The 24,788-nt window shown below is 37.5% G+C and overlaps 1 protein-coding gene across 9 annotated transcripts in view; it reads left to right on the top strand.

Annotated features, from left to right (window-relative positions):
* Positions 1–68: 68 nt before the first annotated feature.
* Positions 69–24,788, top strand: part of AP1AR (adaptor related protein complex 1 associated regulatory protein) — a 43,051-nt gene continuing 18,331 nt past the window's right edge. For 2 of the 9 annotated variants that reach the window (XM_026013433.2, XM_026013434.2), the window contains exon 1: positions 78–565. In XM_026013433.2, coding sequence (XP_025869218.1) covers positions 483–565 — 83 coding nt within the window. In that variant the 5' untranslated portion in view covers positions 78–482. Of the gene's footprint in view, positions 1,173–24,788 lie in introns of all 9 variants that reach the window. The other 7 variants (XM_072755420.1, XM_072755421.1, XM_026013435.2 and 4 more) reach the window with 6 other exon arrangements.

The following is a 24,788-nucleotide window of genomic DNA, read 5'->3' as shown; positions in this document are numbered from 1 at the left end:
AGAACCGGTGGCCGGAGGAGGCGGGGCCGCAGAGGGCGGGCGCCCTATGAGGGCCCGGGAGCGGCCGGGGGTGTGGCAGCGTCGGCCGCGAGGCGCCGGCCCGGGCGCGCGGGAGGGCGGGGCCTGAGCGCGCCGGTCGCGCGGACTGGCTTCCTCCAGCGGCGGGAGGCGGTCACTTGTGCTAGGCTGGGGTCCCGAGGCGGGCAAGGGGCCATGCGGACGGCCGGGGAGTCCCAAGCCCTGAGCCTGACACTCCTCCCTCGAGCGGCGGCGGCTTGCTGGCCGCTGGAGTAGCCGCTGCCTTTGTTCCGAGCGCCCAGCCCTCCCGTCACCCCGGCCCCTCACGCCGCCGCGCTCCGGCTGGCCCGCCCTTGGTCCCCGAAGCCTCATTCGGCTGGTGCCGCGCGGATGCGGCTGCCGGGCCTGAGTGTGGGCTTTGAGCGGGAGGAGGAGCAGCGGCGGCGGCGCCTGGGCGGCATGCGATGGGGAACTGCTGCTGGACGCAGTGCTTCGGGCTCCTCCGCAAGGAAGCGGGGCGGCTGCAACGTGTAGGAGGCGGTGGAGGGTAAGCCCGCTGGGGGAAGGGCCGGGCTCCTGCTGGCTCCTCCCGTTCGGCCCCTCGCGGGGAACCCCGTTCACTGCCTTGGCTGCAACCGCTTGGCGTAGGCCGGGAGCCCCTCTGCGCTCGCGACTTGCCGGGCGTCGAGCAGGTGGTCGGGGGGAGGCCCTGAGCCAGAGGGGCCTCCCAGGGCGAGAGCGGAGAAGGGGGCGGGTGTCGCTCTAGCCGGCTCCAGCAGGGCTCCCTCCGGTCGCGCGGTCACACGGGGTAGGAGCCCTGAAGGGCATCATCTCCGGGAAGCCTGAGGCCCCTTCTCTGAAAGGGCAGTGGGACAGGCAACACAGCGACCCGGACACACCCTGCGTCGGGCTGGGGCTTGATGCCAGAGGTGGCAGCTCCGTATTTGATCCTCCCTTGGCTCGGACAGAGCCGCTGAGAACCTGGCCCCAGAAAGTTAGGTACCACAGAGGGAATTTGAGTAAAAGTCATCTGGATGCTGTAGTACAATGAGGTTCCGGACATTGAGTTAACTCTTTGACGTGGACGAAGACTTGACGAATTGCAGGGTTTCCAGTGGGCAATCGCATTCTTGGTACTGATAACCAGAGAAGCAGTGCGTAGCTTTTCCGTATTCGTTTTTTTGGTTATTTCCAGAGAATTGCTGTGCTGTGATGGCTACCCATAAGCTCTGTAATAATAGAGAAGTAAAATAATAATAATAACTAATAATAATAATAATAATAATAATAATAGAGGAGTAAGTCTTTCTGAACCTTACTTCGCTTGATTAAAACTGGCATATGTAAAACTGACCTGCATAGGTTTTTCTACCCACAGCATCCACAGGATAATAGAATTTCATGATATTCCGGTTTTTTTTTGGGGGGGGGGGTGTTTGTTTGTTTCTTAGGGTATTGAAAAAAATTAGAACAGATTCCTTTGAAGCTGGCTTTGTTGTTGTGAAATCTTTCCCAGAAATTCACACTTTGAATCAAAAACCGGAAGCAAACCGCTTTATGTAAGGAATAAGACTTTTTTGCACTTCATGGAACAGATTGCCGAGTTTTCAGGATCTGTCTCATTCTAAACGACGTTAATAGGCAATAAGGCGTTCTGAATACACAAACTGAAGCTACACGATTTATAATTTGGATCTTACATGTGATTCACTGATTTTAGTTCATTAATTGCATTCATGGAGTCACCTCTCTGATACAAAGTAGCCAAGGTTATAGACTAAGTATCCCTGAATGGAAAAATAAGGAGTTAAAAATTTTGTGCCTGGTTTAATATTTTGATTTCCCTGACTTAAGAGTTATTATTGTCAAAGGGGAACATGACAGCTGTTTTTATCATGTCAGAGAGAATCGTCTAATTTATTTCTGATTTTTGTGTGCAGGTGTACCTGTGTAGTCAAGCGTGCATAAATTTGTTTGCCTAAGGACTAAATACCACAAAGTCTCTGGCTTTGTTAATATTTTATTTGTAGTTCTGTTGTAGCGTGTTAAATCCCAATTGTAGAAATGGAGTCTTATACTCTAATTGGGTAAGCAAAAATCGTTTGTATTTGATTTTGAACTACAGTGTGGTATCTGGGATTTTTGTTTTGTTCTTTCATTGTGATTTTACAAACTAATTATGTTTTCCTTAGAGGGTAGTGTTAAAATTGTGGATTTTACTCCCTGAGCAGGTGAGCTTGGAAGCATAGGGAAGGGGCTAAGAGAAATCAGTGGATTAGTGTGTTAATTGTCTGTAGATATGTCAAAAACATAATAGATGGATCTCTATTCTTTTGTTATGGACAAAATGTAAACAAACAAACCTTGTTGAAACAATGAACATCTGGGGGTGTGGACACTGTCATCTAAAACCGTATTTTGGTGATATTGATACTGTTTGTTTCAGTTCATAAACAGAAGTTTAGGCAGTTCACTTACTTGAATATTCTGAATAACTTACTGTTTTACATTAATTTTCACATTATTTTAAGAGCCTCCAGTAAGCATGCAAGGACAGGTAGATATAGTTAATTTTTATTTACAGAATAAAGTTAAACTTTGCCTCTCATTTTAGTTGCTTTTCTGTTTTCTTAATCACCTGGTAATTCGGATTTTCTTTTAGGTTTAGGTCTAAACAGTTAAGTAATCGTTCGTCTAAGGGCAGAAAATTTAGGGATGATCACAAAGACTTCATCTGATTTATATTTGTCACTGTAATGGCCACAGGTAGAATAATCCTGGGCTTTCTTAGACTGTTTTAAGCCGGACATCACAAGAATGCTTTATGATCTAGAGCCTTAGCCTGATAGATTTCTCAAGGGCATATCAAAAGTCAGATCACTCAGTTTTCACTATCCAGTTTCAAAACCAGAATTACTAATGTTTTAGTTTATAAGATATTAGAGAATTCTGGGTTTTACATTCTAGAATATCTGTCACTAGTCATATTAATATGAGAATAGAGGTATGTCAGGAACCTTGCTATTAATAAAATTATTTGGTGATTAAAGCAAAGAGAGTTAAATATCTTTAAGGAATAAAATTTAGAAGTCCTAATGAGTCATCCTTTTTCACTATAGGGAGTTTTGTTTACCAACACATTTTTAGAGGGCTCCACCTGCTGGTCGGTTCTTAGGTAGTATAAAAATCTTTTGTATAGATATTTTTGGTGTTAGTTTTTTCTCAAACTGAAGACTCATTTATGTTTTGCTGTGTTGTATTTTAATTATCATTTTTATCTTGCCGTATAATTCCACACAGTGGTTCCAGTTAAGATGTGCTATAGTTTTATATAAAAGTATGGTCATGTGTTTTATCCTTGATATATAACATTTGTTGTTGGCTTTTAGGCTCCTGCGGCAACTTGCCTTCAGACAAAGTTTACAGTGATTTTTCATTTTCTTTCCTGCCAGCATTCAGTTACTTCCTATACAGGCTCTGTTATAGGTACTTTACATTATCTCCTTTATTCCTCACCACAATCCTGTGAGGAAGATAAGTACTATTATATACATTACAGATTATATATACATTATAGATTGAAACTGAAGCGTGGAAAGTTTAACTTCCTCAGGATAGCTGAACTGGGATTGAGCTCTGAATTCAGAGCCTTTATCCTTAAACACTAATAGCTCATGGCTTTATCCTTAAACACTAATAGCTCATGGCTTTTTATTTTGTAGGTAATATATGCATACATCTGAAAAACTTGACAATTCTGTGGGATAAAACTATTCTTTTCTTGAAACTATGGACTTGACCTCTGCCACATCATTTTTATTATTTTCCTGTGTCTGTCCTGACCTTACTCCGTTTGCCTATTGAATACAAAATTATTCTCTGTCTCTTCTTTGCTTTAGTTAGTTCCCTTCACACATATACCCACCCCGGAAGAAATCTCATCCATTCCTATGATTTCAACCACCACAACTTCCAAATATGACGTTCTCTGAGCAGATCTCTTTTCAAAGGTTCAATACCATATATTCAGTTGCCTACTGAAGGGATACACTAGGATATATGAAGCCTCCTCAGATTGGCCTATCTCAAATATCTGATATCTGTGTTCCAACAAATATCTAGAATAGATAGTTCTTTCCCTCAAAATTTCTTTTTCCTATGTTCTGTGTATTCTCTCATTCCCTTAACAGTTACATTTATGGTTTTCCAAGCTACAAACTCAACTTCATAGTCCTCTACCTCTTTCTCATCAACTAAGTTAGGCTCTCCTTAATACATATTGAAGCCATCCATTTCCTTTGTTGGTACTTGTGTCTTTCAAGTCAAATCTCCCCTTCTCGACTGTGCTTCCCTCTTGTATCTCTCATACTTCAGTCCCATCTTCCCTTTCTGTTATTGAAGCTAGGCTTTCTAAAACCCATACTAGATCATGCCATGCCCTTGATTAACCACATTCTCTGTGTCCTATTTCCTACAGCTAACTTGCTCAGGCTTTTTCCCTTCTATGACAGATGATGAGTTGCATGGCATTCAGATGTGTGACATAATATCCATTTGTATGCTCAGGATTTTATGCAGTTTCCTTGTTTGGGGATAAAGAGTGTAAGCTCACTCTTTGTTCTCCAATTCAGAAAATAATGTCAGAATACAAATCAGTGAGAATAACATTAAAAGGAAAACAATCTATTCTAATTTCAAAAAACTTAAACTCATTCATAAACCTTCATATCTTAACTTTTTTGATAAATGATAACCTTCCATTCATTGAGAGTAATATTAAATTTAAACTCCTGACAAGGGTGCGTGTGTTGCTCAGGCCATATGTGTTTGAGACTTGATTTTGGCTCAGGTCATGTTCTCAGGGTTGTGGGATCAAGCCCCATCAGATTATCTCTCCCTCTCAATTTATCCCTCCTATCCACAGCATGTGTGCTCTCTCACTCTCAATAAATAAACAAACCAACTCCCAACGAGATAACCTAATCTTAGTCTATTATACCAGCCTAATTGTGTTTTCTAATGATGTTTTTCCTAGAATATACCGTTAAAATTGTAGATTTTACTTCTACTCACATGAGCTTGGCAGCATAGGCAGGGAAAATCAGTGAAAGTATTCTCTGCCATTCTTTCACTTGCCACATCCCCAGTATACTATATACTAGGTAGACCATATGCATTCTTGTTTTCCTGAAATACAGTGTTTTCTCATCCTTGTTTTTGTGTGCAATATTTCTTCCTTTCCTGTTGTTGGTGAGCTTTTACTTATCCTTAAGTATTGCTTTTTCTGTGAAACCTGCTCCAGCCCCCTGAGACAATATAATCTCCCTGAGGAAATAGTATTTTCTATGGGCTTAAATCTGCTTTATGACAGGGATTGGCAAGCTTTTCCTGTAAAGTGACAGATAATATATATTTTAGGCTTTGCAGGCTTTCTTGAAACTATTCAACTTTGCTGTATTAGCACAGAAACATAGACAATATGTAAACAAATACATGTGACTGTGTTACAATAAAACTTCACCTTTCAGAAACAGGCATTGGACCAGATTTGGCCCAGTGGACCACAGTTTGCTGATTTTTAGCATCTCCCATGGTATGGGTTGAGAGCTCCTCAAGGTCAGGGACTCTGCTTTATCTTTCTCTCTCTCTATTCTCAGTGTCTTGTGTTTGTTGAATGAATAGCCAGAGTATTATTTTTGAACTTTTGAGATATAGAAAACAGTATTCTCTTATCCTTCTTTTTCTTTTAGGCAATTGACTTTGGCAACAACATCATTCATTCACAGAGTTAAAAATATATCCTACCAGTTTTATGTTGATTTAGTTAAAAAAAAAAAAAACGACTGTATAGAGTACCAATGAGAATTTAATATTTTATCATTATATGTGTTGCTAAAATGATAATCAATAGTGTCATTATTGAGAGATTTAGTTTGGTTTTCTGCATGTTTGCCAGCTTTGAAAATACATATAAGATATTTCTCTTGAAATTTCAGAAATTAGGAAGGAAAACAGTAGATTTAAATGGATATGAATTTCTGAATATTCTGTATTTTATCTTAAAGACTCCCCCAGAGCTCTGTTCTGAGCCTCACTCTATTCTTCCTTAATGTATTTTTTCTTCTTTAATGTACTTTTTCTGGGTGATGGCATGAAAACACATGGCTTTACCTATTATGTGCATACTAATGAGCCTGGTCAACTCAGTGTTAGCTCTGAAATATCTTATTGCCCACTCAGTATTTCCTTTTGGGTATCAAACATAACTTCAAATTCAGTTCGTAAAGCTGAGCTCATCTTTCTTTCCTTCCTAGCCATTTCCTCATTTTTTTCTTTTTTAAAGCCCCAACCATTTCTGCTACTTTGTGTGCTACCTTGTGAGTGGCAAACAATGTATAGTCACCTAAGCCATGAGAATCATGTTAAACTCCTCCCTTTCAATTATGCTACAAATCCAGGTTGCCAAATCCTGTAGATTATACCTTCTGAATGGCCCCTACCTACATCTTTCCAACTTCTACATCATCGTTGCCTTTGTACAGATGTTTCCGTCTTCTAAATTTGTAGTTCTTTCTCTGGCTGATACCTTTTTGAGTTTATGTCTCTCTAATTTGAAAACCTAAAAGAAAGAAACATAAACTTACTTAGACTCTTGCATCTTCTCTAGCTACTACCCCATTTCCTGTCCTTTCCCTTTAACAACCTAAAAAATTCTTGATATCTCCATTTCCTCACTTCTCACTCAGTTTGCGAGACAGCTAAAATTCATTCTCCCAGCCACTGCTGCCTTTGTTGCGCTCCACCTGCATAACATCAAAACAGCCATCGCAATCCAGTAGGTATTAGTAATCCTTACTGTACTTGATCTTTTAGCTGCATTTGATGTTGTTGGCTCCTCCCTTAGCTCCTGTAATTTCCCACTCACCATATTTTATATCTGCCTCCCTGGGTAGTGCAATTTAAATTGATCTATCTTCCCTATCTCTTATGAATGTCCATTTTCCTCGCTTCAGTCATTAAATGTTGGAGTCCTTCAGAACTGAACTAGAAACAAAGCAAAACAAAACTGAACTAGATTCTTCTCCTACTGTACTTTTCTTAAAGCATTGGATGCATGTAGTCACTAATCTAGGAGCATCTTTGTGTTCTCCATCATCCCACATTTCTTAGTCAATCCTCATAACCAGATTTTTTTTGATACCTCATAGTTTTTCAGCCTACCCATTTCTCTCACTACTGCCCCCTTGTCCCAAGCTGTCCTCATTTCTTGCCTAGATTTCCAATACTCTGTGTTAAAGTAATACTATTCCTCATTCACCAATTTCTGACACTGCTTTAAGCTCTCATAGCACTTACCACTCCATGAGTTTGTAAAATCTGAATATTTGTTTGTTTGTTGTCTGTTCCCCTTTAATGAAGTATAAATTTTATGAGGTCGGAGACTTATATTTATTTATTTCTATATATCCAGTATAGCAACAGTGGTTGCCTCATATTAGGCACTCAATAAATATTTCTTGACTGAGTGGGTAGATTACCTTTGGATCCATCCACCCACATCTATTTCTGACCTTTATCAGTTGAGCATATATTTAAGTGCAAATCTGTAATACAAACACAGTTTAAAATTCTTCAGTGGCTTCTTGTACTTGTGGGATAAACACTAAAATCTTTAATGTAGGTTTCAAGGCTTTACATTATCTATACTTTGCCTTCCTTTTTTTGGGGGGGGGGAGGGTGGGGACCTCACCTGTGTTATACTCTACCTTGAATCCATTTCTTTCCTTTTTACTTATGTAACTCCTGCTCATCTTATAGATGCCAGGTGAAGGATTATTTCCCACAGAGGGCTTCCTAAACCACCTTCTACTCTCAGGGGATAAGTCATCATACCATCATTGAATCATCTTCCTTTTCTTCTGAGCACTTCTTCAGGTTTTTATTATACCTGACATAGTGTAATTATTTGGTTAATATCTGTTTTCTGCTTTCAACGTAAAGGAATAAGTCCATGACTTTTTTTTTTTTTTCTGACCATTGAATACTCAGCTCCAAGTTATATGCGTAGTATGTCCTATGTAGGCAATAAATACTTGATCACAGAATGAGTATGCTTCTTAAATGTATCTTACTCTTTTCATTCCCCCTTGCCTTTGGTACCTGCTACTCCCTGAAGCATTCTTTTTTTACTACTTGGCCTGCCTAATTCCCCTTCCAGCTGATTTTTGATGCCCTTCATCTGAACATGTGCCATTCAAAGCACAGTGGTTGTTAATTTACCTCTGCATCCATCCCATTAGATCCTAAGCCTCTTGGATACATGGCTCTATTTTTATTCAGTTTTGTATTTTAACAAAAAGCTATGCCTGTCATTCAGTAATCCAGGGAACTTCAGTCAGAATTAGAAAGTTCAATATCATAGATATATAAGTAGCAACAATTTCTAAAAGAAGGTAGTCAACAATTTCAGATGCTGCACACAGATTACAAAGGATGAATGAGAAAGAAGCAAAAGACCTCTAAAGTCCTTTCTAGTTACTAGTTTCCTCTAAATCAAGCCCCTAATAAACAGCAGTGACCTTCATACCATGCATCCTTTTTGACCATAATACTATGAACCTAGAACTCAACCACAAGGAAAAGTTTGAAAAGACCACAAATACATGAAGGTTAAATAGCATGCTACTACACAATGAATGAGTGAAGCAAACAATCAAAGAATAAATAAAAAATTTCATGGAAACAAATGAAAATGAAAACATGATAGTTCAAAACCTCTGAGATGGAGCAAAAGCAGTTCTAGAAGGAAGTTTATAGCAATGCAGGCCTACCTCAAGAAGCAAGAAAAATCTCAAACAATGTAACCTTGTACCTAAAGGAGCTAGCAAAAGAACAACAAACAAAACCCAAAACCAGCACAAGGAATGACTAACAAAGATTAAAGCAGAAATAAATGATATATAAACTTCAACAATAGAACAGATTACTGAAACCAGGAGGTGGTTCTTTGAAAAAAAATCAACAAAATCGATAAACTTTTAGCTAGACTTATCAAGAAAAAACAGGATTCAAGCAAAATTGCAAATGAGAGAGGAGAATTAATAGAAATACAACTGTAAGAGAATATTATGAAAAATTATATGCCAACAAATTGGACAACCCAGAAGAAATGGATAAATTTCCAGAAACATATAACCTACCAAAGCTGAAGCAGGAAGAAATAGAGAATTTAAATGGACTGATTATCAGCAAAGAAATCACTCAGTAATAAAACTCCAAACAAACAAAAGTCCAGGACCAGATGGTTTCACAGGGGAATTCTACCAAACATTTAAAGAAGAGGTAATACCTCTTCTCAAACTCGTCCAAAAAAATAGGAAGGAAAACTTCCAAATTTATTCTATGAGGCCAGCATTAACCTGATATCAAAACCAGATAAAGACATGACCAAAGGGGCACCTGGGTGGCTGTGATTGAGCATCTGCCTTTGGCTAAGGTTATGATTCCCAAGTCCTAGGAGCCTGCTTCTCCCTCTGCCTATGTCTCTGCCTCTCTCTCTCTCTCTCTCTCTCTCTCTCTCTCTCTCATGAATAAATAAAATCTTAAAAAGAGAGAGAGAGAGAGAGAGAACTACAGGCCAGTATCTCTGATGAACACAGCTGCAAAAACCCTCAACACAATATTAGCAAACCAAATTCAACAATTCATTAAAAAAATCATTCACCACAATCAAGTGGCATTTATACGTGCATTGCAAGAGTGGTTCAGTATTCACAAGTCAATCAGTGTGATACATCACCTCAAGAAAAGAAAGTATAAAAACAATATGGTAATTTCAATAGATGCAGAAAAGGCATTTCACAAAGTACAACATCCATTCATGATTTAAAAAAAAAAAACTTTAACAAAGTAGATTTAGAAGAAACATACCTCAACATAGTAAAGATCATATATGAAAAACCCACACCAAACGACATACCTGTTGGAGGGAGACTGACTTTTCCCCTAAGGTCAGGAAGAAGCTAAGGATATCCACTCTCATCACTTTTATTCAACATAGTCCCAGGGATCCCTGGGTGGCGCAGCGGTTTGGCGCCTGCCTTTGGCCCAGGGCGCGATCCTGGAGACCCGGGATCGAATCCCACATCGGGCTCCCGGTGCATGGAGCCTGCTTCTCCCTCTGCCTGTGTCTCTGCTTCTCTCTCTCTCTCTGTGTGACTGTCATAAATAAATTAAAAAAAAAAAAAAAAAAAAAAACATAGTCCTGGAAGTCATAGCCACAGAAATCAGACAACAAAAAGAAATAAAAAGACTTCAGATCAGTAAAGAAGTAAAACTTTCACTATTTGCAGATGGCATGGTATTATATATAGACTCTATCAAAAAACTGCTAGAACTAAAAACCGAATCCAATAGAAAGTCTTAGGATACAAAATCAATGTACAGAAATCTGTTGCATTTCTTTTTTTAAAAAAATTTATTTATTTATTCATGAGAGACAGAGAGAGAGAGAGGCAGAGACACAGGCAGAGGGAGAAGCAGGCTCTTTGCAGGAGCCCAATGCAGGACTCAATCGCGGGTCCTGGGATCACGACCTGAGCCAAAGGCAGCTGCCCAACCGCTGAGCCACCCAGGCGTCCCTGTTACATATCTATATACTAATAATGAAGTAGCAGAAAGAGAAATTAAGAAAACAATCCCATTTACAGTTACACCAAAAAGAATAAGATAATCTAGGAATAAACCTAATCAAAGAGATGAAAGACCTGTACTCTGAAAACTATAAAACATTGATCAAAAGAAATTCACGAAAATCCAAGAAAGTGGAAAGACATTCTGTGCTCATGGATTGGAAAAATATTGTTAAAATGTCTATACTACCCAAAGCAATGTACACATCTGATGCAATTGCTATCAAAATACCAACAGCATATTTCACAGAACTGGAGCAAATAATTCTAAAATTTGTATGGAACCACAAAAGACCCAAATAACCAAAGCAACCTGGAAAAAGAAAAGCAAAGCTGGAGGCATAATTCCAGACCTCATGTTATATTACAAAGCTGTAGTAATCAAAACAGCATGGTACTGGCCCAAAAATAGACACATAGATCAATGAAACAGAATAGAAAATCTAGAAATAAACCCATAACTATATGGTCAATTAATCTTCAACAAAACAGGAAAGAATATCCAATGGTAAAAAAGACAATGTCATCAACAAATAGCATTGGGAAAACTGGACCACTTTCTTACACCATACACAAAAGTAAATTCCAAATGGATGGAAGACCTAAATGTGAGACCTGAAACCATAAAAATGGTAGGAGAGAGCACAGGCAGTAACTTCTCTGACATCAGCCATAGCAACTTCTTTCTAGATATGTCTTCTGAGGCAGGGGAAACAAAAGTGAAAAATAAAACACTGGGACTACATCCAAATAAAAAGCTTGTGCACAGGGACGCCTGGGTGATTCTGTGGTTGAGCATCCGCCTTTGGCTCGGGTCATGATCCCGGAGTGCCAGGATCAAGTCCTTCATTGGGCTCCCTGCATGGAGCCTGCTTCTCTCTCTGCCTGTGTGTGTGTGTTTGTCTCTCTCTCTCTCCCTGCATGGAGCCTGCTTCTCTCTCTGCCTGTGTGTGTGTGTTTGTCTCTCTCTCTCCCTGCATGGAGCCTGCTTCTCTCTCTGCCTAAGTCTGTCTGTCTGTCTGTCTCTCTCTCTCTGTCTCTCATGAATAAATAAATTAAAAAAAAAAAAGCTTGTGCACAGCAAAGGAAATAATCAACAGGTCTTAAAGTCAACCTACAGAACGGGAGAATATATTTGCAAATGACATATCTGATATTGGTGGTATTCAAAATATTAAAGAACTTCTAAAACTCAAGAACTCTAAAACATTCCAATTTCAACATGGTCAGAAGATATGGACATTTCTCCAAAGAAGACATACATATGGCCAAAAGACATATGAAAATATGCTCATCATTACTCATCATCAGGGAAATGCAAATCAAAGCTACAATGAGATATCACCTCACAGCTGTCAGAGTAGCTAAAATCAACAACACAAGAAACAACATGTGTTGGTGGGGATGTAGAGAAAAAGGAATGCTCATCTACTTTTGGTGGGAATGCAAACTGTTGCAGCCACAGAGGAAAATAGTATGGAAGTTTCTCAAAAGTTAAAAATAGAGCTACCCTAAAATCCAGCACTACTAGGTCTACCCAAAAAATACAAGAACACTATCAAAGGGATACGTGCACCCCTATGTTTACAGCAGCATTATTTACAGTAGCCAAAATATGGAAGCAGCCTAAGTGCCCATCTGTAGTTGAATGGATAAAGAAGATGTGGGGTATACAATAGAATATCATTCAGCTGTATTAAAGAATGAGATTTCTCTGGGCAGCCCCAGTGGCCCAGCAGTTTAACACTGCCTTCAGCCCAGGGTGTGATCCTGGAGACCCGGGATCAAGTCCCACATCAGGCTTCTTGCATGGAGCCTGCTTCTTCCTCTGCCTGTGTCTCTGCCTCTTTCTCTCTGTGTGTCACTCATGAATAAATAAATAAAATCTTTAAAAAATGAAATTTTTCTATTTGCAACATATATGGGGTTAGAGAGTATAATGCTAAGTGAAATAGAGCACTCAGAGAAAGACAAATACCGTAACATTTCAGTCATATGTGGAATTTAAGAAACAAAACAAGCAAAGGGAAAAAAAGACAAAGCAAGAAACAGACTTTTTTTTAAAAAAGATTTTATCTTAAAGTCTTTTTTTTAATAAATTAATTTTTTATTGGTGTTCAATTTACCAACATACAGAATAACACCCAGTGCTCATCCCGTCAAGTGTCCCCCTCAGTGCCTGTCACCCATTCACCCCCACCCCTCGCCCTCCTCCCCTTCCACCACCCCTAGTTTGTTTCCCAGAGATAGGAGTCTTTATGTTCTGTCTCCCTCTCTGATATTTCCCACACATTTCTTCTCCCTTCCCTTATATTCCCTTTCACTATTATTTATATTCCCCAAATGAATGAGAACATACACTGTCCTTCTCTGACTGACTTACTTCACTCAGCATAATACCCTCTAGTTCCATCCACGTTGAAGCAAATGGTGGGTATTTGTTGTTTCTAATGGCTGAGTAATATTCCATTGTATACATAAACCACATCTTCTTTATCCATTCATCTTTCGATGGACACCGAGGCTCCTTCCACAGTTTGGCTATTGTGGACATTGCTGCTAGAAACATCGGGGTGCAGGTATCCCGGCGTTTCATTGCATCTGAATCTTTGGGGTAAATCCCCAACAGTGCAATTGCTGGGTCATAGGGCAGGTCTATTTTTAACTCTTTGAGGAACCTCCACACAGTTTTCCAGAGTGACTGCACCAGTTCACATACCCACCAACAGTGTAAGAGGGTTCCCTTTTCTCCGCATCCTCTCCAACATTTGTTGTTTCCTGCCTTGTTAATTTTCCCCATTCTCACTGGTGTGAGGTGGTATCTCATTGTGGTTTTGATTTGTATTTCCCTGATGGCAAGTGATGCAGAGCATTTTCTCATGTGCATGTTGGCCATGTCCATGTCTTCCTCTGTGAGATTTCTCTTCATGTCTTTTGCCCATTTCATGATTGGATTGTTTGTTTCTTTGGTGTTGAGTTTAATAAGTTCTTTATAGATTTTGGAAACTAGCCCTTTATCTGATATGTCATTTGCAAATATCTTCTCCCATTCTGTAGGTTGTCTTTTAGTTTTGTTGACTGTATCCTTTGCTGTGCAAAAGCTTCTTATCTTGATGAAGTCCCAATAGTTCATTTTTGCTTTTGTTTCTTTTGCCTTCGTGGATGTATCTTGCAAGAAGTTACTGTGGCCAAGTTCAAAAAGGGTGTTGCCTGTGTTCTCCTCTAGGATTTTGATGGAATCTTGCCTCACATTTAGATCTTTCATCCATTTTGAGTTTATCTTTGTGTATGGTGAAAGAGAGTGGTCCAGTTTCATTCTTCTGCATGTGGATGTCCAATTTTCCCAGCATCATTTATTGAAGAGACTGTCTTTCTTCCAATGGATAGTCTTTCCTCCTTTATCGAATATTAGTTGGCCATAAAGGTCAGGGTCCACTTCTGGGTTCTCTATTCTGTTCCATTGATCTATGTGTCTGTTTCTGTGCCAGTACCACACACTGTCTTGATGACCACAGCTTTGTAGTACAACCTGAAATCTGGCATTGTGATGCCCCCAGATATGGTTTTCTTTTTTAAAATTCCCCTGGCTATTCGGGGTCTTTTCTGATTCCACACAAATCTTAAAATAATTTGCTCTAACTCTCTGTAGAAAGTCCATAGTATTTTGATAGAGATTGCATTAAACGTGTAAATTGCCCTGGGTAACATTGACATTTTCACAATATTAATTCTGCCAATCCATGAGCATGGAATATTTTTCCATCTCTTTGTGTCTTCCTCAATTTCTTTCAGAAGTGTTCTATAGTTTTTAGGGTATAGATCCTTTACCTCTTTGGTTAGGTTTATTCCTAGGTATCTTATGCTTTTGGGTGCAATTGTAAATGGGATTGACTCCTTAATTTCTCTTTCTTCAGTCTCATTATTAGTGTATAGAAATGCCATTGATTTCTGGGCATTGATTTTGTATCCTGCCACGCTACCAAATTGCTATATGAGTTCTAGCAATCTTGGGGTGGAGTCTTTTGGGTTTTCTATGTAGAGTATCATGTCATCAGCGAAGAGGGAGAGTTTGACTTCTTCTTTGCCAATTTGAATGCCTTTAATGTCTTTTTGTTGTCTGATTGCTGAGGCTAGGACTTCCAATACTATGTTGAATAGCAGTGGTGAGAGTGGACATCCCTGTCTTGTTCCTGATCTTAGGGGAAAGGCTCCCAGTGCCTCCCCATTGAGAATGATATTTGCTGTGGGCTTTTCATAGATGGCTTTTAAGATGTCGAGGAAAGTTCCCTCTATCCCTACACTCTGAAGAGTTTTGATCAGGAATGGATGCTGTATTTTGTCAAATGTTTTCTCTGCACCTAATGAGAGGATCATATGGTTCTTGGTTTTTCTCTTGCTGATATGATAAATCACATTGATTGTTTTACGAGTGTTGAACCAGCCTTGTGTCCCGGGGATAAATCCTACTTGGTCATGATGAATAATTTTCTTAATGTATTGTTGGATCCTATTGGCTAGTATCTTGTTGAGAATTTTTGCATCCATGTTCGTCAGGGATATTGGTCTGTAATTCTTTTTGGTGGGGTCTTTGTCTGGTTTTGGAATTAAGGTGATGCTGGCCTCATAGAACGAATTTGGAAGTACTCCATCTCTTTCTATCTTTCCAAACAGCTTTAGTAGAATAGGTATGATTTCTTCTTTAAACGTTTGATAGAATTCCCCTGGGAAGCCATCTGGCTCTGGACTCTTGTGTCTTGGGAGGTTTTTGATGACTGCTTCAATTTCCTCCCTGGTTATTGGCCTGCTCAGGCTTTCTATTTCTTCCTGTTCCAGTTTTGGTAGTTTGTGGCTTTCCAGGAATGCGTCCATTTCTTCTAGATTGCCTAATTTATTGGCATATAGCTGTTCATAATATGTTTTTAAAATCATTTGTATTTCCTTGGTGTTGGTAGTGATCTCTCCTATCTTAAAATCTTTAAAAAAAGATTTTAAGTCCCCGACGTGGGACTCAATCCTGGGTCTCCAGGATCATGCCCTGAGCCAAAGGCAGACAACCGCTGAGCCACCCAGGCGTCCCAAGAAACAGACTTTTAAAGAGAACAAACTGATGGTTACCAGAGTAGAGGTGGGTGGGAGGATGGGTGACATAGGTGATGGGAATTAATAAGGGTGCTTGTCCTGATGAGCACTGGGCAATGTGCTATGTGTTGAATTACTATATTGTACATCTGAAACTACTATAACACTGTATGTTAACTATACTGGAATTTAACATTTATTTAAAAGAGCAATGACCTTTTTTTAACCCATGTTTTCTGTCTTAAACATACTTAGCAGAAAGAGTTGTCTTTCTCTTCCAAGGCATAAAATAAATTTTCTGAACATCTATTCTTCCTAAATTTATCTTAATTAATGAGGGACTTAATAAACAGTAAATATTATTACTTTATTAAAATTACCTATTTTGATTCTATCCCTATTTGGAAAATCTATTGATGGATTATCCCTTGGGATTTGAATTTTTACAAAAAAACCCATTGAAGAATTTGATAATAATTGAAAAATGATGTGTCTGTCACCTTTATTGCAATAGTTTTTGTAGGGCATCTGATTTGTAACCTTTTCCAATCTTGTTGAGAAAAAAAAGTCTTGAGAAGCTTTTAATTTTTAATATGCTTTGGAACAATTTACCATGGTGCTTCATTATTTATTTATATCAAACAGAAAATGTAAGGAAAGACTTTCTTATTTATTTTAACATATATAGGACAGTATGAAAAAAGGAGCAATATCAATGTAGGATTTCTGAAAATTTTTCAGTTATCTTTTACTTAAGTCACTTTGGTGTAAAAGAGTACCTGCTATGCAAATAACATGTAGAAGCATAAAAACCTGCATTTTCAGTCTATTCTTTGAGACTGATTTTATTCTTTTTGAACAGTCATCATGATATCTGCCTTGATAACAGTGATATGCAAGAATCTTCAACATAACACATTTACTTTTAAACTCTTCCAAATTTTTTTAAAAGATTTATTTATTTTAGAGAGACAACGTGCAGTGGGGAGGGGAGAGGGACATGGAGAGAATCTCAAGCAGACTCCCTGCTGAGTATGGAGCCTGTCACAGAACTTGATCCTACAACCCTGAGATGATGACCTGAGCCAAATCAAGAGTCAGAAGCTTAGCCAACTCAGCCACCGAGGTGCCCCACCCTTCCAATTTTTTTTTTATGTGCCACCACCATTCAGAACATGATAACCTGTCTTTTTTACCTCTTTAATACCCTTTACATGTTTTGAGTTAACTCTCACATTTTCAGCAGTAATAGAATGAATAAACAGAAACTTTATTTTGTTTAGAGACATAAGGGATATAAGGATTATGTATTAAATGAATGTCCATAGATGCCTTTAGGGAGCTCTAGACTGTTATGGAAGAGGAAAAATAACCTACTACTTTCTCCAAATCATTGTTTTTGGAGACACTTTATTTCAGCAGCTCAGTTTTCACAATTAATATACCTGAATATATATGCTCTTAAATAGAATAGTGGATTGTTGTCCATATTCTTTCTAACCTCCCCTTTCCCTCCAGGGCATATGGCTGAATTCATGAAAGTTAAATGCACACATGATGTGACTTGAACCATTTTCTTTATAGCTTAGCTTTATTTTTTGTGATACTGGATTCCTAAGGACTCTGCCAGCTTCTCATACCACTTTATTTGTTTATCACTTTATCATATCATTTATTTATCACTTTATCATATCATATTTCTTTATTCTTTTCACCTCTAGCATTTAAGTCTTATGCCTTGGATTTGCCACATTTATTTTTTCTCTTGTACCTCCATTCTTGGCTCCTGCTTCTTTCATATTATATCCCCATTAGGATTCTGACTCTCCCCATCATGTCATTTTCCAGTCCATCCTCCACCCAGATGATTTTTATTTTGTAAATGTTTTTTTCATCTATCCATTTCTCTCACTGACTCCACTGTAGTACATCCTATCATCATTTGTAAACATTATTTATGCATTCACTTTTTATGCATTTATCTCTCCTTATTTGTCTAGGAGTTACATGGTTCCTGGCACTTGCAGGAGCAAATTTTATGTGGGCCTAAATTTACTCCTAATTTGAAAGGAAGAGTGGTATTTTTATTCCCCTATAGTCTGAATACAGTAAACATTGATTAATTTTTTGAGGATATTGATTCTTTCTTGGAGTATTCAGAATTTCCACTTTCATGCATGCAGTTCTGGTTCATTCATTCATTTATGCTCCTGTTTAGTGTGTCATTGTATAAATAGGCTATAATTAATTTATCCATTCTCTTATTGATGAACATTTAGATTATTTTGAGGTTTTCTTGCTATTGCAAACTACTTCAGTTAATATTCTTATAAATGACTCTTTGTAGGGACTCCTGGGTGGCTCAGTGGTTGAACATCTGCCTTTGGCTCAAGGCATGATCCTGGGTTCCTGGATCAAGTCCCACATCAGGCTCTCTGCAGGAGAGCCTGCTTCTCCCTCTGCCTATGTCTCTGCCTCTTTGTATCTCTCATGAATAAATAAATAAAATCTTTTTAAAAAGTTTTTTTTAAAAATATCCCTTTGTATATGTATATAAGAGATATTTTAGATACCTGTATACATAGGAATGAAATTGCATAGCTGACATGCATCTTCAAATTTATTAGGAAATTTCAAACTTTTCAAAGTACTGTTACCAGTTTATACTTTTACCAGCAGTGGGTTTTCATTGTTCCAGTTCCTAACACTTGGTATTGTCAAATATTTTTCCCTATCAATTTGAAATGCTATCTAAAATTATACTAAAACTTTATTCCTGTATTCCAGCAACAAACAGATAGTGTATATTTTAAAAATCATTTTCCATGCTAGCAATGAAAACCATAAGAAACAAGGAATATATCAATGTTGGACATATAAGACCAAAATATTTAAAAACAAAAACCTGAAATAAATGGAGGAAAGCGCCATGTTTATGGATGGAAGGATAAGAATTGAGTGCAGTTCCAACAGTTGCACTGAACATCACAGGCTGATTCCAATGAATTTTATGAAAACAAGAAACCAAAGATAGTCTCTAAATTTTGAGGAAGGCAACTTGTCTTATCAGATAGGTTCTAATAATCAAAACCCTGTTATATTGGCACAAGGCTAGATGAATAGATAAGTAGAACAGGATGTACTCCCCAGACTCTGGGTATCAACCTAAGAGGGAGCTCAGTAATCTTCATTGAAAAAAAAAAAAATTATTTATTTGAGAAAGAGAGAAGGCATAAGCAGGGGGCGGGGCAGAGGGAGAGGGCAAAAGCAGCAGACTCCCCACTGAAAAGGGAGCCCTGGAACATGACCTGAGCCAAAGACAGATGCTTAACCAACTGAGCCACCCAGGCTTCCGCAGTAATAATTTTTTAACAAAGTGATTGTTACATGCCGAAGTATAAGAATGGCTGATTTACTAAAACAGCTATTAGAACTAAGTACATATATTATTGGAGGTATTTTTACATATTGTGTCCAGTTCAGGGACTCACTTTTTTTCTTCCTTATCTCAACTATCAGAGGTGTACAACAGTCTCCTGTCAGTAATAATAACTTATTAATTGATTTTTGCCCCAGGATGGGGAATGGATGCCTTCCTAGATTTACTGTTGCTATTTTCTCATGTTTTCTCTCATACTTAACAATATTCACTCCTCCGAAAATCTCTGGTCTGTACAAGCTTGAGAATTTTCTCTTGGAGAAAATTATTGTTATTATAAATTAAGTGCATTTGAGATTCAATAGTGTTAGTCAAGAGTAACAAATATGAAAACAGAGTATGGTTTTTAGCTGCCTATTTTTATTTTTAAGCAGTTATGTTTGCTTAATGAAAAATCTTAAATTGTTCTGTACTGATATACTTCAAAAAATTTTTTAGTGAAATTTAGGGAGCTTTGTACAACATGACCCACTTATATGCTAACAATAGGTCTACAAAAGTAGGATGGCTATTCTTTATTTTTAGATTCTTAAGGAGTTAATGAAAGTATTAGACCAAATTTTCTTATAATTTTAAATGTCATCAGATTTATTTACCCCTAATATTTAGTGAAGAACTCTATTAATAATAAAACAAATACTTTATGGATAATAGTAAAAGCATATATTGTAAGCAGAGTTACATATAAAATCAACACACTTTTAGATTCTAAGCTACACACATTGGAACATGCACATCAGTGTTTTCAACTGAAGAACTATGACCAACTGAACTTAGAGGAAGGAGGAATTAAGGAAGATCTAAAAGATATTTATCTATGTTTGATCATGGATATTTGTTGAAAAGAGCTCAGTTATTGGAGTTAGATCATTTTACTTTTTTTTCCAGTTTGTACGAAGTCTTCAAATCCAGTGTCTGTTTGAAATATTCAGACTGAATTCTTTATTCAGACTAGCCATATTTCAAGTGCTCAATAGCCACACATGGTTAGTGGCTATTATATTGAACAGTGCAGATCAAGAAGATTACAGTACCTCATAGTATTACTGTGGAAAGGCAAGTATATAAATATACATATAAAAACTCAAGTTCATTAAAAAAAACTCTATTCATACGTATATAATAATACCTGGCCTATTGTAGGTACTCAGTAAATGTAAATCTCTTTGCCTACCATTACAGTAATAAGGTTGTTATATACTTTGGTTTTGTAACATTATATATACTAGGAAGCTTCAAGTCAATAAAACATTTTTTTCAAATTGAAGAAAGCAAGATGTTATTTCTCTAAACCAAGTAATAGTAATCCAGAGTTAGGCCTTTGCAATAGACATTGCTGATTATAATCATTTTGTTTTTTATCTCTCCTTCTAAGATTTAATTTTGATCAAAAGTTTTTGGAAATGTAGTTTAGTTGTTACTGAATTTCTTTTAGACTGATCCAGTTTCTTTTTATCTCATTTTCCTCTTCTTTTTTAATGGTGACACTTATATACAACTAAAACTTCATTCTTGAAGAAAATATTCTCAACTAGGACCTATGTACTCTAATGAAATATTACTGCATAGGACTTGGGAGACCTGAATAAGACCAGTTCTAGCATTTTTCCTATGGCTAGTTTTGTTGTTTCATTAACACACAGTAATTTTGTCTCAACAATCACATTAGTGATTTTCCCTTGCCCCAGGCTCTTACTCGCAGCTTCACTGGGTCAAGCAGAGAAAACTAGAAAGCATATTTGGTAATTAAAAATGTGAAATATAACTGTCCAGGAACTGCATAGTACTTGTATCTTCAGTTAAGGACATTCTTTCACTATGAGTAAAGAATAATGGGATGGAAGTTCTTAGTGACTATAGATTCAGAAAAAGTTAGGCAATTCAAATAACCCATCACCTTGGAGCACTGTCAGTATACCACTAGGGCCAGACAGCTCAGTTCCTTGAACCAGGGACTCTTCTACAGATAGGTTTTGGATTAACTCTGCTAACATTTGCTTTTCTGTTTTCTGTCTTCCATTTCCTCTACTTTAACATATTTTTCTTTTAGATATTAACTATTTCTCTGTACTTTAAGTCTCAAAATCCAGGAGCCATTCTGTTTCTTTAAGGTAATTTAGCTTGTAAAGATAATAGGTACATTAATGAGATATTGCTTTTATAATTTTAATTTTTGTTTCTTATATTTCCATCTTTTTGGGAAATAACTCATTCTTCCTCTCTTTCCCAAGAATAAGCTATATTTCTATTTCTCCATAGCAGTTAGAACTAAAATCCTTAAAAAAACAATAGGCATGTATATATATTTGTGATAACATGAAGCAGACGTATGGGAGAAGAAAAATTGCTGGCATTGCATCTTTGTTAATAGGAAATCTTCCTTTAGACAGGAGAAGAAAAAAAGATAAATTTCCTGGGTTTGAAACCAAAAAGAAAAGAATGGTGTTCCTAAGGATCTGGAATTGAGAAGTAGCCCCAGGGTTAATTATAGACAGTATAAGAGGTTTTTGGACTGGTTTTTATCTTAATGTGCTAGACTGAGAATTTGAATAGAGGACTCTCATCCAGACTCTTAACTCTGTGTGTATGTCAAGCTTAAGGCATCTAAAAATACCAGTCCACTTCTTTCCTAGCCTTTTTCCTCTCAGTAAATGGCAATTTCTCATTCTTCTAGTTGTTCGGGATAAAAACTTAGGAGACATCCTTGATTCTTCCTTTTTATGTACGCTCCTACGACTAATTCATTAGCAAATTCTGTCAGTCTTTTCTTCAGAACTGCTTCTTATAACTTCAACTTGATGATCCAAGCTACCATCATTTCTGTGCTGTACTATTGTAAAAGATTTCTAATGGGCCTCTTAAAACTTAGATCTATTCAGGATCTTCCAATGAAGTTCTTATACAGCTAATAGATTCTTAAGGAATGATAGAATTAGAAAATCATAATTTTGTACTCATGAAATAATGGAGCTAAGCAGTGATTAGCAGTGGATGCTGAAATCATTTGATAAAAGGTTGATGGGAAGCTTTATAATGGATAAATTAGGCTGATAATAGCTGAAGCTACAGATCATTCTTAGAATCAGTAAAAGTAAGGCAGACAAAAATAAAATTCCTTATAATTTGGTTCAATAGCAAGTACCACATATGAAGTGTTCTTGCCTTAAAAAACTGCACTCGGGGGCAGCCACGGTGGTGCAGCGGTTTAGCGCCACCTGCAGCCCAGGGCGTGATCCTGGAGACCCGGGATAGAGTCCCACGTCAGGCTCCCTTCATGGAGCCTGCTTCTCCCTCTGCCTGTGACTTTTCCTCTCTCTCTCTCTCTCTATGAATAAATAAATAAAATCTTTTAAAAAAAAACAAACTGCACTCAATTTAAATCAAATTATTAGTACATAGGAAACAGAATAGAGGAAGCAAACAATACCAAGAGGAAAAAAGTCAGTCAAATCTAGGAAGTGAGAAATTCTCCAGGACAAATGACACAATTTCTCCAACAAATCAGTGGCATGAGAAAAGGTAATGGTGTAGCAAGGAGGGCTGTTATAGACTAAAAGAGGCCTAAGGGGCCTAACAAGCAAATGCAGTGTGTAGCATAGACCTTGTTGGAAATCTGACCAAATCATGTATAAAAAAGATAGGGAGATTAAAATATAGACTGGCTGTTAGAGAAAGAAATGATTTTTAATTTTGTTAGGTGATTATGTGGTTAGGTTTTGTTTTTGTTTTTGTTTTGTTTTGTTTTTTTAAAGGTTCTTAACCAATAGAGATGTTAACTGAGGTAAGGGTGAAAAAACATGTCTAGGATTTGCTTTAAGTTACTCTACCAAAACACAAATGGAGTTGTAGGAATAAGATTGGGAAAAAGGTAACTTTATAAGTAAGATGATGGGTATAAGATGCTTCCTATCTCTACTTTGGTGTATATTTGAAAATTCTCATAATAAAAACTAAAAACAAAAAATTATAAATGCCAAAGACTGAAATATCTTTTGTGAATTCTCAGCTATTAAGAATAAACTCCAAAACCCTTTCCTGGCCTACAAAGGTCCAATTCTCAGCTATTAAGAATAAACTCCAAAACCCTTTCCTGGCCTACAAAGGTCCAAGGTCCTGGGTGTTTCTCAGACCTTACTTCTTTCTCCTGAACTCCAGCCATTCAGGTCCCCAACTTACTTAGAATATACCAGGCACGATTTTGCCTTAGAGCTTTTGTGTTTGTCTTTCTTCTGCTTAGAATTCTTTTCCTCCAGTTGTCTCGCTGGTTGGCCTTATCATAGACTTGGAACAAAATTGTTCCAATTTTGCTTTAGCAGAAAGACCCTGACCACCCTATATAAAATAACCTCCCTCTCCTAGTTACTATCTTTGCTTACTCTGAGGTATTTATTTTTTCATAGCATTTCCCGTCACCTGATCATTTATGTACTTGCTTATTGTCATTCATTCCCAGGAATGTTAGCTGCAAGGCGACAGATTCTTTATCTGTTTACTGACAGTTGTATTGTCAGCACTTTAGAACTGTGCCAGGGAGTTAGGTACTCAATAAATATTTATGAAATAAAAATATAAACATTTGAGGCCACATTTGATAAGTACTTTTTCCCTCTTCTCCTCTGTTCTACTTAAACCTTTCACTTGTATTCTCATCTATATCTAGAAATGAGTAGTAAAGGATTGCCAAAGAGCCTCACTCCTTATTGTAGAACAAAACTGTGAGGTAGAAAATACAAAACATCAGGGCAGTTAATTACAGGAAACACTGAAAATGTTATATTCCAAATGTGTTAGCAGCCAATAATATGGAAAGCAGCCAATAATATGGAAAGATTTTAGTTTTAATTTCTTTCTTACTGATTAAGTAATGGAGAGTTCTCTGAAATCTGAAATGCTACTTTCAAACAGTTGCCTTTCTAATTACTTTGAAAATGTATATCACATTTCTTGACTTTTCAGAAAAATCCCAAGATAACGCTATTCTAATAAAAAAATTTGCCCCTGAGTTTGCCAAGTTGAGTAGTTGCCTTAATCTATTAATGTAATCTTGGCATTTATGATAGTAGGAGATAATATATGCTCTTTGTCAATAATAAAGTCTCAGTCTATCTTAAGGAAAGCTGAAATGTTTTTTCACTTATTTTGCTTTTCTATTTACCTTCCATTTTAATTGTTTTGGTTTGTTTTTTGTTTTGGTTTGGTTTGTTTTTCCTGTTAATTTGTTCTTTTGCCATTCTATTACATAGACTCATGTTTATTTATTAGGGAGGACTTTTGTTGTGGGGACGGAAATCCAGATCAAACTATCTTAAGCAAAAGGTAGAAATTCTTAAAAGAATACTAGGTTTCTCAACTACTAACCAAACCATGGGCAGAGTAGGAATGTAGCTGGTCCTTAGGGATGACTCAACACTATCAGAACATTCTTTTGATTGATTTCATTCTTCTCTTTACAGATTTTTAGATGCTTAACTCCTAGCACCTCCCTAGAGCTCTCAGGAAGATATTGTCTCTCTGCTCAGTTTCTGTATAACTGAATCAATCAAATGAGGTCTGGGGGTGGG

This window comes from Vulpes vulpes, chromosome 4 (assembly GCF_048418805.1).
Source record: "Vulpes vulpes isolate BD-2025 chromosome 4, VulVul3, whole genome shotgun sequence".
NCBI classification, from domain to species: domain Eukaryota; kingdom Metazoa; phylum Chordata; class Mammalia; order Carnivora; family Canidae; genus Vulpes; species Vulpes vulpes.
This window is presented reverse-complemented; position numbering and strand designations above follow the sequence as displayed.